The 17,235-nt window shown below is 42.1% G+C and overlaps 1 protein-coding gene across 15 annotated transcripts in view; it reads left to right on the forward strand.

The window, feature by feature from the left end:
- The window catches only part of PKP4 (plakophilin 4), a 197,601-nt gene that overhangs the window by 49,801 nt on the left and 130,565 nt on the right, over positions 1 to 17,235 (forward strand). For 13 of the 15 annotated variants that reach the window (XM_080927762.1, XM_080927769.1, XM_080927773.1 and 10 more), the window contains one exon: positions 12,034 to 12,170. The exons of the other annotated variants lie outside the window; for them this stretch is intronic. In XM_080927762.1, the coding sequence (XP_080783888.1) occupies positions 12,039 to 12,170 (132 nt within the window). In that variant the 5' untranslated portion in view covers positions 12,034 to 12,038. Of the gene's footprint in view, positions 1 to 12,033; positions 12,171 to 17,235 lie in introns of those variants that run through there. 15 annotated transcript variants of the gene reach the window in all.

Here is a 17,235-nt window from a genome sequence, read left to right on the forward strand (position 1 = left end):
GAGAACAGGCCTACATGGAGTGGCGGTGCTGAGGGAGGTGTGTCTGCATGAGCCCTCCACCTCAGGCACGGAGCTGCCGGGAATTCTTTCCACCGTTCCATGGTTTTTGCCTTGTATTACTTTGGTCTTTCCCCTACATCCAGGCTTCGTTGCTCTCTCTCCTTTCTTCTCCCTTCTTTTGTCCTGGGTCTTGTCTTTTCAGCAGCACCGAAATGAAATCCAGGTCCTTGCACAAGGTAAACATGCGCTCCCAGAGCCACGTATCCAGCATTTCCATATCATTCTTCAAACTTCACGCCCTCAGGAAGGGCCTCTGTGAGCCAGAGTTAGATGACAGGACACATCGAGGCCTTCAGACCCTGTCGCCGTCTGCTGGGACCCCATGACCAGTGAGCACCTGCTTCCTTCCCCACCGCCTATGTTTCAGTGCACATTGTAGTATGTTGACTAAAAAGGTGCTTTTCGTTAATCTAGGATTCACTATTCCAAAACAGTGTTGTGTCCTTCAGAAGAAATGTACAGTCAGCTTATGTGGTCAGCTGCCTGTCAGCTGACTGAAATTCCTTCTTGCAAGAGGGAACAGGTTACAGTGAGAGAGGAGGAGAGATGTGGAGGGCAGCAAGTTGGAAAAAATACTTTCAAAACAAAACATTTTGTTTTCTGCCTTGTTTTCCCAGAAGCTTTGGCACAAAAATGGCCGTCTCACCCTCAGTCATATCTTGGATGGTTAGGAAAAAAATCTTAAGAAATCATACACACTCCTACAAATAGCTAAAGTCAGGAAAGAATGGCCGAAGTTATAACTTAGTTTTTAAGACTGTTCCAGTGTACATTGTGTAGAGGCGTTTCTGGTCCTCGGTGCAGATTTATAAACAGTGTTAAGTTTGTCCTGTTCCATGCTCCACGTACAGGCTAGAACAACAGCAACTGTATTTTGATGAGGACAAGCATTGTGTTAAAAGGTATAAAATATCGATAATGTACAAATGTGGTTTTCTTTCCTCATGCATAAGATATAGAGCTCTACCCAGGCATAGTGCACAAGCCTTTAGAGGCAGGTAGATCTCTGCAAGTTCAGGGCCAGCCTGATGTTACAAAATCAGACCATATCTTGCAAACAAACAAACAGAACCCTGTTTTGGGCTTTGAAGTTGTACTCCTTATAAAATTTAATTAAATTTATTATTTTATGAAAGCAAAAGTTAAAAACAGATAAGGGTGATAATCTGAAATTAAGACGACAATCTGCAGAAGAGACGGTTCAAGCCAGTGAACTGAGCGTTCCTTTAGTGCATTTGCAGCATTGTGGTGAGTGAGCACAGCCCTCATCAGGTTCGTGTTGAGGCTCCTTGTGTATACAAGGCTCAAAGGCTGCTGCTGTCTGGATGTCCAGGTTCTGACAAACCTTGGTGTGCTTAGGCACTTTCTGTGTCTGCTGTAGCTTTGTACATTGAGTATGTATGTAGCTGATTTTTAATGTGCTGAACTCTAGTGTGAGTAATAGATGTGTTATTCATGGCTGCTGAGCTTTTTGTACTTGATGGTTTTATGACAGTTCTATCAATCTCTGAATCTGAGTGGGCATCCTGGAGAAGGCTTAACCTAATGCCGTTCCAAGAACAGTTAGAAGTAGCAGCAAAGCCCACTTGAACCCACAGTGTTGAAGCTGTTATCACTTACAGTTTCTAAGACCTAGGAGTGATTTAGAAATTCATGGTCACCTGGTTACTGTATTGATTGGGCATCAGGGATCTCAGAGATCAAGGGAGCCATCACCTCAATGAACCTTGTTTCTTGTTACAGTAGAGGAAGTCAGGAGAACTCTCAGGACCACCCTGCATTTAAACATAAGGCTCTTTCTTGTGATCTCCTATTTCCCCAGATAGGATGGGAACCCAAGGTTTTTGTTTTGTATGTTAGACCTACCACTTCATTCTCCAATTCTGATTCCAGCCATGCATGGTGGATAATAGCTGACTTCTGATTCTGGTCGGGATGATGTAGTTTGTTCCTTTATTCTAGTTTTATAGTGCGTGGGGCTCCTGAGGAGAAGGTATTCACTGACATGTCCAAGACTGTCCTTATGTTTACCAATTTTTCTATTTTTCAGCCTGTCTCTGGTGCTAGGATGCTTCTGTAAGGATGGTGGTGCAGAGGATAACAGCTGTGTACATGATTGTGTTCTTATGTTCTCTTAGACAAGGAACGAACAAAGGAAGGACACAGAGACTTTCCTGGGGCAGGCTTCAGCTCTCCCACCCGCCTGCTTTCTAGCCACAGTCACTGATTAGTTCTCACAGGCCTGCCAGGCTTTGCTCCTGCCCCTCCCAAGATGAGGCTGTTTGGCTTTTACTCTTCCAGTTTCTCCTGGGTCTTACCTACTTCAGGGTCACATTGACACATCCATCAGGTACTGGAACACACATATAACTTCTTCTCAGAATCATCCTTGGCCACCCATGAGTGAATGATTCATGTCTTTCTTTGCCCAGTTGGTTGCCTCCTTCATCTTCTCATCTCCAGAGCTGCCTTCCTGTTTCCTCCTCTTCCTGCTCCACCAAATTTAGACACAACTCTTTCTTCACATAACACAGGCAGGCTCACACCTCTGTTCTTGCAGTACTTTCAACTTCTGATGACCTTTCTGCATCTCGTCACACTGGTGCCCTCCCCTCCTGCTGTCGTGTATTCTGTACATTTTTATCATTGTGCTTTTCTCGCTATCCCTTTCCTCCCCACTAGCCCAGGGGCTCTTCATCATCTTACTGTCATGACATCTCTGTGGCATTTTCATGCAGACAGAAATGTGTTGTCATTCTTTCCCTGTTCAGCAGAATAGACAGACATGTGCTTACTAAACACTTCCTCTGCTTTAGTCTCTCCCAGGTGCTGGGACTGCCATGGTGACCCCGACCCTCAGGACCCCAGAGTGTGTCACCCGTTGGGAAATAATTGCTGTTGAACTGTTGCTTGCTCTACCTATGAGCATCAAAGTCACAGAAGTTCTGTCTAGAAGGATGATATTTTCTCTTGTACTTGTTTGGGGATGTTAAATGTGAACATGTACTTGGCTCCTTGAAAGCTGTCGTTAAGCATTAGGCTAAAACCATGTGGTAGAGACAGAAAGTGTCTTGTTTCCTCCACCCCAGCCTGCTGAGGGCAGCACAGGACGCAGAGGCACTGCTGCTGTTACGATATGCTCCTTTCTTTTCTTCTTTTTCTTCTCTTTTTTTGTAGCTTTACTCCCAAGAGCTACTTTAAAAGCTGTAAATTATTAAAAAGCATCATTACTTATATCAGTACTTATTAAAAGAGACACTAAATGTGTGTGTAATTAACTTTGATTCTCCACTTCAAATCTGTCAGCTTTCCTCTTCTACCTCGCTGTACGTTACTGAAGCACCTTTTAGGTTACCATCTCCCTTAAACTGGACACGCATATGTAGACAGGTTGTGATGTATGCCAGGTGGGGAGGTGACCTGCTTTGAACACTTGAACCAGCCACATCACACTGTGTTCTTTCTTTTTCAGTTAAAAATGGAACTTTCCAAATCATAGGACCCATCTTAGGACCCATCTTACAGCCACAACACAAATTCACACTTCATTCTGTTGGGAGGAACCTTTGCTATTAGTTTAAAAAACTTCTATACCATTATTAATGTACTGTCTTAATTTGCTTTCTATTACTGACATAGGCACCATGACCAAAACAACTTCAGGAGGAAAGCATCTGCTCCAGGTTAGAATTCTCACTTTATCATCAAAGGAAGTCGGGGTAGGAACTCCAAACAGGAACTAAAGCAGATGCCGGGGAGAAAGACTGCTTTTGGCTTGCTCCTCACGGTTTGCTCAACCTGCTTTCTTACACACTCCAAGATCACTAGCCTAGGGGTGGCACCACCCACAGTGAGCTGGGCTCTCCCTTCAACCAAGAAAATGCCCAATAAACTTTGTACAGGCAATCTGATAGAGGCATTTTCTCAATTAAGATTCCTTCTTCCCAGATGACCCTAGTGTGTGTCAACTTGACATAATTGCTGTTTTTTTAACATGCTGCCAGCACAGGAAAGCTGGATTCACATTTGGTTGTAAAGTGTGGAGCATGGTTTCCTTCTAATGGCATTAACTCATTATTGACCATGAATATTGTGTAGAAGGATCCCCAGCACATGTTCTCCAGGCTCAGAATGTTAACAGGCGACCCTCAAGAGAAAGTGAGGGGTCTGTGGCAAATCAGGGTTGAGGGCTTGGGGTTGGATTTGGTGGTCTTGGACACTCAAGCTTCTAGGTTTAGTCCCTCGTATGAGGGTGTGAGGAGGCGCAGGATTAAGTTGATTTTATGACTTCTCATCATCTTCACGGTGCCGTATGCTAATGACTCTGACACACTGCTCACAGGGTCTCGTATTCACACAGGGTCTCTGCTACAGTCCCAGCTGTTCATGTCTCACACATTCCAAGGGGCTGCCAGTGCAGTGGGCTAACAGAGAGCTTGAAGCTGCCCACGTGCTCTCCAGATTTGCTCACTGTGGCAGCTTAGCTTTGAAATGATCCACATGTGGAGAATTTTAAATTGAACCTGTAAATTACAAATGATTTAATTTGTGACACACTGAAGTCCAGTGCAGAATATTGGAACCTCAGGCAGGACTCCAAAAAGCCAGTCAGGTAGTCTGTGACGGAAGAAAAGCCAATGTCATGTTAAGACAATCGCTAAGGAGGATAAAAGATGTTACTGCATTACATACTTTCTGTTTAACATTTCATAAACCTGTATATTGCTCAAGTCCTTGGTTAAACAGTCTTTCTGTGTAAGTGCCTTTAGTAGTTTAGGGACTGATCACTGTATTTCTGAATCTACTAAGTTCAATACACTTCGGTCTTTGTTAACACTGGAATAGGAAAAGCTGGAGAAGAACATAGATGGTTGAACAGACTGAGTGTGATGTGGCTCATTGTGCCTTTAATTGCAAGTTACAACAGTCATGGAGATTAGGAAGCCTAAATCTAAGGCAAGTTTTTGAGCAGAAAAGCTTAATAAAATGAAACCGTGGGTGGGCTTTCCACCTGAGCCCATCAGTATGATGGCCGCTGTGTGCTCCAAGTTCCCCATTTCCCAAAGCTGCACTCTTTTTGTGGTGATTTACTAGTTTGTCTGGTGCTGCCTTTTAGATTGGGAATAGATTGATGGTCAAGGTCTTATCTTTATTACTTTAATAATGCCTACTCTATAGTATCCCATGTAAAGTAGATCAGAAATGTAAATGAAGTGGTATTTTCAGAAAAAAATCAGCATGTAAGATGTTATTTTTAATCTTATGATATTTAAAATGTGTAAATTATGTTTTATGGCCCTGGCTGGCTCCTCGGGCGGCTGCAGTCGGCTGTGGAAAGGTCAGGTCGCAAAGGTCTGAAGTGGGCTGTCGTCCATGTTCTGCCATCTTGCCTGAGATGGCTGGGGTGGCTCCGTTCATGGCATCTGGGTTTCTTCACAGATCCAAGAGAAGCAGCTGTTAGGCCTCCTCTGTAGTCTCCGATATTTCCCTGAGGTCAAAGCTTGTCAAGGTCCAGCCCCTTAGATGCAAGAGGGTGGGCTGAGGGCTTCCTGTCCTGAGAGCAGGGCTTCTCAACCTTTCTAACACTGACTCCAGGGGCCGAGACCTGCAGGTTGAGGAGCACTGCTTTAGAGGCTAGCCCCATCCGCCCTCGGCCGTACTTCTGACGGTTTGTCACTCCTTTCTGTGTTGCTACCACAGAGAACTTGAATATCCTGATACTTAGTTTTCCTGAATCCTGTGTCACTTAGCCACGGTTTTCTTTGTTCTAAAATGTTCTCCATCGGAGTTGTGATTTGGTGGCAGAACTCTCTTTAAAGATTATTATAACTGTACGAGTTCTGGTGTTTTCTACCTTATGCTTTGAGCAAGAGCTCTCAGTAAATTCAGAGCTTGCTGCTAGTACATGAGTCTCACTAACCTGGCTCGCTTTATTGCTTCCAGGATACCTCTGTCTCTGCCTTCCAAGGTCGGAGTTAACAGTCGGGCTGTCATACTCACCTGGGATTACATGAGTTTCAGGTGTCTGTATTTACACAGCAAGTACTTTCCCTTCTAACTTCTGAGCTAACTCCCAGCTCTAACTTGTTAGTCTTTAACCTTCATTTCATGTGTTTTTAAAGAGCCACCACAGAAGAATGCATAGAAAATAAATACAATTAAAAGTATAATTAAAAGCCAGCAGCCCATGCAGTTAGTGCTCTATCCAGGCCACTGGTGGAGAAATCGGCCTCGGGTGGGATTTCATGCCCTCTGCCTAGAGACAGCTGTCGGTGAGCATCTTTTGCACCTTAGCAATGCACATGACTAGATTCTCTAAGAAATACGGTTTTAGTTTACATGTTTTAAATGTTGCAGAAATGGGTTTCCACTGTATTCCTTTGCAAGTATGTGTCCATTAAGCATTGTAATTGTGAGGGGATTTTGTCTTATAGAAGTGGGCTTGTACCTTCAGTGACATTCATCACATGTGTATAATATGATATTTACAACACTGATAGGGGCCACTTGGATTATTGGCAATTTATAACTTTTTAAAAGTAGTAAATTATCTGTCCAGCTTCTCAGGGACAAGAGTTTCCACCTAATTGAAGCGAGGTTACTAGAGAACAGGATTTGTGTGTCGGTCACTCTATTACATAATGCCTACCACTGTATTGGAAATGGTAGGCTTGCTTACTTGTTCACGACAGCATATGATATTTACCTTTCCTGCCTCCATCTTTGCCAAATCTCAAAGTTAAATGTTTTGCTCCTGTGCGAGTTGTGTATTAATAGCATTACTAGGCTATGTTGCATTATTAATTTGCATCTTTAGTTACTAATAGAATTGAGTGTTTCGCTATTAGCCATCTAGATAGCAGCTCTTTGCAAGGCCTTATGGAGTCTTTTGCTTAATCATCTTACAGTGATTTCCTGATCATACAGTTCATAAACTAAAACCTTTCACTGTGCATAGATCAGTCTCTAGGATCACTACAGTACTTGGCATATCTCCATGCTATGCAGTCTCTCACCAATAAGTAGGTATTTTTGGATGAACTGTGTGATTAGAGAGTTAGCATTTATCCTCCTCCAATGCTTTCTAAAACATTGCAGGTTTTGATACTGCTTGTGTTTCCAGAGTATTTTAGAACTGACTGAGTAGTTAGTTGGTCTAGTACTTTAGACCTTAGCATAGATTCCATGTGGTCCTGAAGATGTGCAGCTCAGAGGGCACACTCTGTTTACAAGGGCCGTGCTTGCTTCTGCAACATTTCCCAGTTTCATTACAAAGTAAAGAGAAGTTTTCATTTACTACCAAGTATTAGTGATTTTTCTTGTTTTTACGGTGTCTCTTATTCTTGTTTCACCTTAAAGTTTTTCATCGTCCTGTGTCATTAGTGTCTGTATGTATTTGAATCATATTTAAATGTTCATATTTTTTTTAGCTTAAATTATCTTTATTTGTTCTTAAACATCATTTTATCTTAAGAACTTTTGAGTGAATGTGTTGTGGTTCTCTTCAATATAATGCTTTCCTGAGTGTTTTAAATGAAGTCAGAAAATATATTTTATATTCCACACTTTCATTTCAGAAAAGAAGGAGAGACTGTAGAATCCTACTTTTTAGTAGTTTGGTGAGAAAAGTATACTTATATTTTGATTAAAAGTTTTAAAAGAGAAATTAGAAGGAAATAAAGATGAACATCTAGTATTGAGTTAATGTCCCAACTTATAAACTTAGTAAAGCTGATTTTGTGATTTACCTGTGATAAATGGAATTATGTTTATGAAACCATAAACTGCCTATATATTTTATTTATAAACTGCAAAGAAAGTCTTGGCCCATCATACTAGAATATATGAGAGCAGCTAATTTGAGCACAAAGAAATACCCACTAGTCAGTTAGAGTTCAGTGTGGGATTACAGCATCCTCAGAAACACATGTAATATAAAACCATCAGTTTCTCAGTAAATCTTCTTTGTCTTTGCTAAATCATACCTTGAAAACCCATAATTCCTCAGCTGTTTCCAAAAAAAAAAAAAAAAAAAAAAGCTGTAGGAGCTCAAAGGAGTGGAGTCCGATAGACCCTGCAACACCAGGAGGCAGCACACACCTCTATCTCAGACTGAAGGCAGGGACTGGAAGGGCACTGGATGCAGGGCGTTGGTTTTTCAGCATAAGCCTGGCTTTCCGGCCTCCACCCATCTCCTAGAAGGAGCAGTGTGGCACAGTTGACAGTTTCTGAGGACTCATGAGGGCTTCATAACGTTACTGCTTCCTCTGCAACACCCCCAACCAGCACACCTGCTCAGTTTCCCGGATTTGGGCTGCAGGCCTCTCATGATGGGCAAGTACCACCGACCTTCAGGGGCAACCAGTTATTGAAAATATTTGCATATTTGGACCACAGTTCAGAAGGAATGATCTTCCTGAGCATTGTGATGATTATTCAGATTTGATTCTATGTGTACCTTGGCTTTCTTGGGTTAGCCTTTTTTCTTTTTTGTCCTTGTTCCACTGAGAATCTGTTCTTTTTCTTCTATGAAATTTTGAGTTCATAAGGCACAAGACCAGCACCATTCATCACAACCCTTCTTGTGCCTGGATGTAATAGAGTCCCTTTTACAGCTCACCATTTCCTGAGTGGATCCACCCATCATTCCTGTGAATGTGCCGTCTATGACAGGAAGTGGATATGTCCCAAGAGGCCTGAACGGGGAGAGTGGGAGTCATATGTCCATTAGACCTCCTCCAGTCTTCTTAAATTCTGAATCAGTGTAGCTTAAGATCACCTTAGCTTTTGAACTGCTCACTCTTGCACCTAGAGCACCCACATCTCTGCCGGCGTGTTGCTGAGCTGCGTTCACATAGGACCTTGCACTTAACCCTGTTGTTTTCAGCTCATTAGAGGTAGCTCATTAATGCAACAGACTAATACTTCTTTTGCTTGTGTTTTAGTTTTGTTATTTCTGTTATTTGGTAGATTCACTATTTGTCTTAATTACTGAAGATTTTGAACATGCCCTTTATATTATTTATATCGTTGGTGAGGTTTTGATTAGTATTAGGTCAAGTTCAGAACTCTGACATAACTTTACAATCCTCTATAGATTGATTCATTTCATTCAGGTATTTATAGTTTGTTCAAGTCAGCAGTTGCCCTTGTTTCAGCCCCATTTCTATGTTAATTATAGTATCATAAGGGACTTTTAATATTGTTCATGCCTCACTAGAATTAAGACACACTGCATCTCCATGGTTACACTGACGAAGAAGGAAATTTGACGAGCTTACCGTGACTTCTTTAGCACACCTCTTCTTAGTTCCCAAAATTCATTCTTGCTTAACATTCTTTGAAGATTCACACCCAGCATTTTGTCTCTGTCTTATTTGTAATGTGAGGAACCTACCTTCTCTTTTCTAAAAATGTAGGCATGCCATTTCCTCCTTCCATTTTCCTGGCACGATGTTTTCATTCTCCATGTTTCTTGCGAAAAGCTCCTAAAATGGTTCACTGTTCTCAGGTCTTCAGTGTGTGATCACTCAGATCTGGGACGTTTCATCCACTAAGGAAGACTCAGCTGCTGCACTGTGTCTTACCTGTGTGAGTTCACAGGGAAAGTGTATTAGTGTCCTATGACCCTAGTCATTGGGAATGCTCACCTCTGGACTTGGCAAAAAGAGGAATCAGCTTTGGTGTTTAGCTTTACTTAGCTTTATTTCCAACTCATTAATGGATCTGTGATTGTAAGAGTGATAAGAAACTAGACACGTTACTGTGAGGTTCCTTTTGGGTTATAGTGATTGAGGATTGTTACAGAGAGAAGGCTGAGTATCTCCACTCTCCACCCTGGAGCTGTCCATCACATCCTGGTTAGTGAGGAATCAAAATAGCCCTGCTAATGAGTGTTACTTGTGCACTCCAGTAGTTTCCTTTATAAACATGCTCTTTGAGCCTCTGTTGATTTCAGCGTTGTGTCGTTGTTCGCTCCTCGTTAGACTTTGTCTTCTCTGATTCATAACTTGCTGCATCAGTGAGATGATGAGCCATAACTGCTTCCACCTCCTACCCCTCCCCACCCTCTGAAGCATCGAAGCTGAGTGAGCTTCCTTGTGCTCTGAAGATACTCAAAATGCAGTAAGCCTGGGTCGCTATGATCACTAAAACAAACATTATTAAATAAAGAACAGTGCACTCCCAGAGATACAGTAACTTAATTTGGTATCTGTCTTTTAAACTACTTTGCTTTTTTTCTAAAAAAGTCCCTTTTGTGGTGACTTTTTAAATCCTTTTCTTGTGACACATTGGTTGTTTCATATTATACTCTTGACATTTAAATTCTTGGGTTTTGGCATTATTTGTTTCACTGTTGCATGGTAACATTTTTGTTCTTCCCAACCATCTGTTAATTTTAAGGTGTATGATTCCCCTCCTCCACAATGACCAAAATGCTTTCATCTCTCTACTCGCCTTGACTGCTTCCTTATGCTGTCTGTGTAGTGGTTTTTCGTCAATAGACCTGGTGATGTTATCTTTGCTAAGCACTTGGTAAAAAATAGAACCCCATCTAACTAGGACTTTTAATGTGCTTTACACCTCAATAAGCACATTATAAAAGATAAAGATGGCCATAAAAACCACTGAATTGTGTCGTATAAATATTAGCGTGTGCATTTTTATCACTGAAGAATGTGGGGCTTGAGGAATGGTGCTTTTCATCAGGGCTCCCAGGTTTTGATCGTAGACTCACTTGATCCAAAATGAAGCCCCTGCTACCAGTCCTACAGGAAAAAGGTTGTCTTGTAGATTAGAGTTCACCTGGTGCTTCCTCTGTGAGACCAAAAGCCCAGCCTCCAAAGCAGATGTGAGAGAGTTTCCTAAGCGTGGTTTCACCTTGGGACGATGCACCCATCAGACACACGCCCAGCACCAGTACCCATGAATATGTCAAGAGCGAACAACCACAACAGAGACCCAGAAGTCAGGATAGAGTGGAGGAATATCAGTGCTTAGCATGCGAGCCTTCCTAGTGTTCCGTAAAGAGCAGCTGGTATTGGAAGTTAAAGGAATGGAAAAAAAATTGTCAGATCAAAGGATACACGTGAATACAGTAGAGGCTAATTTGTTAGAAACTGAAGTGAAAGTACAGAATGGTATTTAGAATAAATCATGAATGTTGGCAAAAAAATGATGTTCACTGCCTCTGTGTAGGTATAGTAGCATATTCACATGGGTATGGTCTTCTGGGCATTCTAGGACTTATTGGTGGGATTTGCCCAATGACAAGAAGTGAGAGACATCAAAAAGGTATCACTTGCATATTTTTATTCAACAGGGACTAGTTAAGCATTAATTACATATATGAATCGTTAGGCTTACAATATAATAAAATCTTCTTTCAATATACTTGTATATCACTGAAGCATTTGTAACATTTTATATGGCATCTTTCCTTGCTATTTTCTAAGCTTGTAGAATGTCTGACTGAGGTTACTAAGTCTTCTGAATACAACAGAGTTGTCTTAGGAGACGTCTGCTGCTAGGAACCTTGATGAGAGTGGTCAGATGACTTGCAAGAAACAAAGCCATGAGAGTCCCACCTTGGGTGTCCTGGTTGTAAGTTGTTAAGGCTTAAACCATAGACTTTCATTTGCTAACTTTCAAGCTTTTCTTGAGTTTCAAATTTCTTTTTTAACCTATTGTCTAAGCTTCTATATCAGTATTTTTCTGTCAATTCATGTTTGTAGATGTCTTTTGTGTACATCCTAGAAAATTGAGTCATTTAAAGAGCCCTCCTCCAGCCCTTTTAATGTCATTTTTCTACAACAATTCTTAATATTATCAAGTACGTATTATTTTGCTATTAAACTTGTGATCGTTCTATAGCCAGCCACTGTAGTTCTTAGGAACTAGTGGCACTGAGCAAATCCCAGCCCCTTGAGGCTCTCAGGAAGCAGTGTTAACCCTTTGCCTGCTTGATTGCAGGAGGAATGCCCGCCCCTGAACAGGCCTCACTGGTGGAGGAAGGGCAACCACAGACCCACCAGGAAGCTGTCTCCACTGGCCCAGGCATGGAACCCGAGACCACAGCCACCACTATTCTAGCTTCCGTGAAGGAGCAGGTACACCCTTTCATTGACATTTGCAATGACATTTCTTCAATGCCTTTAAAAATTAATCTTTGGATGTGTTTTCAATCTGTCTAACGTCCTTGATGCCTTCACATTTTCTAATTATAAGGTGTTTACATCCCTGAGTACATTGGGATGACTGGCATGTAGAGCTGCTGCAGCTGCCAGTCAGAATCGGAACATGCAGGATACTAGTGCGTCTGCAAGTAAGGACAACCTTGATGGTGCTCGTGTCTGTCTCCCACATGGCCGAGTGTGTGCATGCGCGCAGAGCTGTGTACGGCGTGTTTCACAATGCTGACTGTCCATCAGGACTCTGGCCTGTACTGTCTAGACACACTGAGTATTTTAACATAGGTATTAGGGTTGTCTCTGTGGTTTGGGGGGTAAAAGCTGTATTTGTATGTTTGTCTCAATCCAAGTAATTCATTTGTGAGCTAATGTTGTGAAACTTGTCGCACTGTACCTATTCGCTTCCGCCTGTGTTTATGTTTATCCTTAAAGCACTAATACTCTATCCTTTAACTGGCCTCCAGAGTTAGGTCTGATCTGTAGTGCTTAGAGAAGCTGGAGCTCCACAAACTTAATTTTTAAGATTTAAAGGCTTAGTAAGGTACATGTAAATGTATCCTCTAAGGAATCGTTTTCTTCTTCCCTCTGTGATATTATTCTGCTCTTATAACATATTAACTCTTTATTTTAATTTACTATTACGGGGTATTTTTTATATTGAGACAAACAGACTGAATGTGATGGTGTTTTCCAAACTCAGCATCTGCGGCACACATAACTGATAGAAGACAGTGGGGGAGGAACCATTGACATCACAGTACCTCAGCATTGGCCTAGCCAGGAGCTCTGCCTGGGATGACTCCATACCTGACATTAGAGCTAAGTTTCTAAGAACACCAGTTTAGGAAGTTACCCAAATAACAGTGTGATCATTTTCCTTATTGAATTTGGCAGTTTGGAAACAGTATAGACACGTCTGAAGGGCTCTCGCTATAGCTCCAGGTAGGGTGTTTAACAAGCACAACACTCTATGTTCAATCCCTACAAAAACATTAGGACCAGGGGAAAGTAATGTCAGACTGCTTCTATTTGCTCTTGAGTGTACCTCCAAGGGCCATTAAGTGAGGAGAGATGGCTGTTGCCTGGTGTCTCCAGTAGCTGTCAGAATCTGACGTAAGGAGCAGTCCGGTGATGTACCGTAGCGTTTACACTTCTGATGAAGCATTGGTAAATTGATCTTAAGTGCCCAGAACTGACTGAAAACTGGAAGCCATGTGCACTAAACACAGCAGCAGAGATACTGCATTTGCCCCTTCACACCAAGAGAGCCGCTGAAGTCCCCGAGGGAACCTGCCGTGGTCTTTCCACTGTGGAATTCTGCGGTGGCCTGAGACTATGTTAGAATTTGATCTTTTGGTGATACATTGCATTCGAATGAATATTTCGTGCGATGCTGCAAGGATTCAATTTCTCCAGGCAGCAAAGTACAGTATATGCTGCTTCTTAAAAGGATCCTCATATGTCATCCAGGTAATTTAGTTATTTGGAAGACACACTCTATCTTTATTTCTTTTCATGTCCTGAGGAATTTGAGTTCATTAATACACATTTGTAGTTTCTGTACATAATTTCTTTTCAAAATTGTCAGTGCTTAGCACTCAGGATTTCAGTCATTCACCCCAGAGAATTCTGTCTTCTGAGTTAAGACGCTTGCCTGCTTTTTAAATAGCTAAGTACAACTTCCATAAGATTTTTCAGAACTCCGCAATGTATGCTTGAGTAAAAGCTTCGTGAGCCTCTAATGAAATACGCCACTTTCTGTTGTTAACTCTATGGGAGAGAGCACAGGAAAGCTAAATATGACTAAAGAATGCTGATTACCTTCTAATTCTGAGTTTAATGTTAAACTACTCACAGAGCAACTTTCTTAGCCTATGTGACACTCCAGTGAAATGATCACTGCGGATAATGTTGGGCATCAAAGACCAGCATTCTTAGATGGGACATGGAATCACACTGCCTCACTGCCGTGCCCTGCTCCTGGTTGTGGACGATGAACAGCTCTGCTGTTCTCCATGGATGGCCCTGGTTTGATGGCAGCAACAGCTCAGTAAAAGCCTTGTGCTGGGCACAGAAGGAAGTCCACTTTTATCTTCTTCCTCTGCTTGCTGTGCCATCTTGAAGGTTTTCTTGTTGTTTTGTTTATTTTAAGCCTCTCTTTACTTCAGTGTCCTCACTAATACAATGCGTATAAAGACAGTGGTAGACAAGATTCACACATGTGTACGTACGGTGGTACTTAGCAACTAAGAAGGGCTGATGCCACCACTACCACCACCATCACCATCAATTTTCTCTACATGTGAAGAGCTCCAAGGAGCTGGTGGTTTTAATTTTAGTATCTTTAGGGATTCCAAGAGCCTCTTTTGGACATTGACATTAGCAGACCAAAACCCTGTCTGCGCATTGAGTGGTATTTCTGTTCTGCTAGTATTTTACTTAACAAATTGTCTTAAGCTTTCAAATTTTCACCATAGTAGCCTCACAAATAAAAGAGTTTCATGTGTCAATTCTGAGATATGGTTGTGTAAAAAAATAACTTAATAAGTTGTTGATTTATTACAACCTCAAACTGTCGAAGCACTTGGTGGAAGGACTGTAAAGTAAGAACCTTTCCCACTCATCTGAATTTTGAGAGGAAAAGGCTACTACATACCTCATATGTCCTCCTCTTGGGCAAGTCACAGTAAGGGGAAGGAAGGGCAGGGAAGGCAAACAGCCCAGAGCAGTCTCAACAGCCACCCGTCTGTTAAATCCCGGAGTTGGCAACAGAGCCACATGGCTGCTCCCTGGCACTGGTTGGAATTTGCCTCTACCTTGATGAAATGATAGCTTCTCCCATAGTTGTCAGCAAGGGTCTCAGGGTTTCTGTGTGAGGAGACACCTCGACATAGCAGGTCTTACAAAGGCAAATGTTGAATTGAGGATGGCTTACCCTTTCAGAGCGTTAGTCCATTGTCATCGTGGTGGCAAGCACGGTGGTGTGAAAGCAGACATGGTTCTGGAAAAGGAGCTGAGTGTTCTACTTCTGGATCTGCAGAAGAGAATGCTGTACTGGGTGTGGTTTGAGCTTCTGAGACCTCCAGGCCCACCCTTTAGTGAAACACTTTCTCCAACAAAGCTGCAACGACTCCCAACAAGGCCACATCACCTAATAGTACCGCTCCCCATGGGCCAAGCCTTCAAACCCCAGTCTATAGGGGGGGTCATTCCTGTCAAACAATAATAGAAATGTGCAGGAAATCCCTCACTCTAGTGAGGATCAAAGGCTAGCTCCTTTATGAAGATGTATTCTGCCAGCCTGAAATCACTCCCCTCCTGTCCCTCATGCATTGTAGCACAGCCGTGACTATCCTATGCTCTTGGAGCTTACATAATTGGCCCCCTAAGGAAAGAATGGTGTTTCATACATGTGTTACAGGTTTCTCTTCCCAGCACCCCTACTATATCAATCTTATAATAAATGATTGTCCAAAGATGTTCAGTACTGTTGGACAGCCTCATTGTGGACTTGTTCTGTAAAAACAATGAGGCTGTAGCCACATTCATAGAAGTGTGGTAAGCAAGAGCCTCACATCTTTCAAACAGCTTCTTACCCAGATGTACATTCCTGTTCTTAAGACAGTTTTACTTTTTCTGTACCCATATCAATTTAGGAACTCAATGTATCTACATAGTTGACTATAAAGTTAACTTCATGGCGGCTGACATTTTGACACAGCTGTTACAACTTTCCTTCCCACGTGTCCAAATTTGCAGACAGTTAAGTGCAGATAATAAAAGGATGGGTTATGATATTGATTTGGAAATTTGTTCTATGAGAAATACAGGTTAATTTCTAGAAATAAGAGGAGTGAGGTCCTTGGACTTAAATCTGAAGTTAAAGAAAGTGACAGTTGAGTCACAGCCACCAGTTGGCTACAGTCAGGATTATCTTTTGGCAGGTTTTGCTGTTTATCTCTCAATAAGGATGTAGGAGTCCAAGATAAATTAAGACCCAGTGAGGGATTTTTGTATCCTGATAGTGTGTAGATTTCTGGCAAAATTTTAACTGCTGAGTAGCTAGCTATTGTACAATCATTAGAAGAAGAAATATGTCCAAATGTAGCTCAATGGGCCTTCCATCAGGTGAAAGGCCAGAGACCAGAATGACAGTTTTGAAATTACACAGCATGCTTTTGACTGCAAAGGAATCTGGTATGGCAGTGGCTGGTCAACGTGCCTTCCCCTGCAGCTTTGATGTGCCCTGTGACCCCTTCAGAGGTTCAGGGAAACAGTAAGCAACAGGGCATGTGCAGACTCGCAAGATTGCTTATTTTCCGTAGAATCTTGAGCACGCGTGTTTGTGTGTGCATGTGATTGTGATTTGAACTTGCCTCGGAGGCTCTGGCTTTCAATATTTTTTTTCTTGTGCCTACTCATAAGCCACATTCTTCAATTTTTTTTCCTTGGGTAATGATTAAGAAACGTGAAATCCAGATTCAAGATTGAGGTGGACACAGATGGCACACAATGGAAGCCAAAGGGTAGATGTCAGCACATTGCAGATACATGGAAGTGCTGTGTGGCCCTTCCTCTGCTGCATTCCTCAGTTAGGCTCCCCGTGTACTGCTGCTGCCGTCCCCAGTGAGTGACCATAACTGTTCCTCCATAGGTCACAGCTAACGATTCCGGATTTTTGTGCAAATTACAAGTAGACCTTTATTATGCATGTTTTTATTTAAGTGGTAGTTAAATATCAAAGAGTGATGTGAGAACCAGGGATCCTTAAAATTTAAAGATAAAGCAAAGGAGTTTTTAGCCCAACCGAGTCTAATTGATATTACTTCATTTGAACATGGCTATCTTAGCTTTAATAATTACACGCCCTTCCTGTATGGCAGAGTGCCCAGAACTCAACAAAGTCCTGCACAATTATTTACTTTATTCCTCTGAAACCAAAACAGTGCACTGCTCCGCACCGGCCTCTGCAGCCTCCTTTTGT

This window comes from Micromys minutus (genome assembly GCF_963924665.1).
Source record: "Micromys minutus genome assembly, chromosome: 13".
NCBI classification, from domain to species: Eukaryota; Metazoa; Chordata; class Mammalia; order Rodentia; family Muridae; genus Micromys; species Micromys minutus.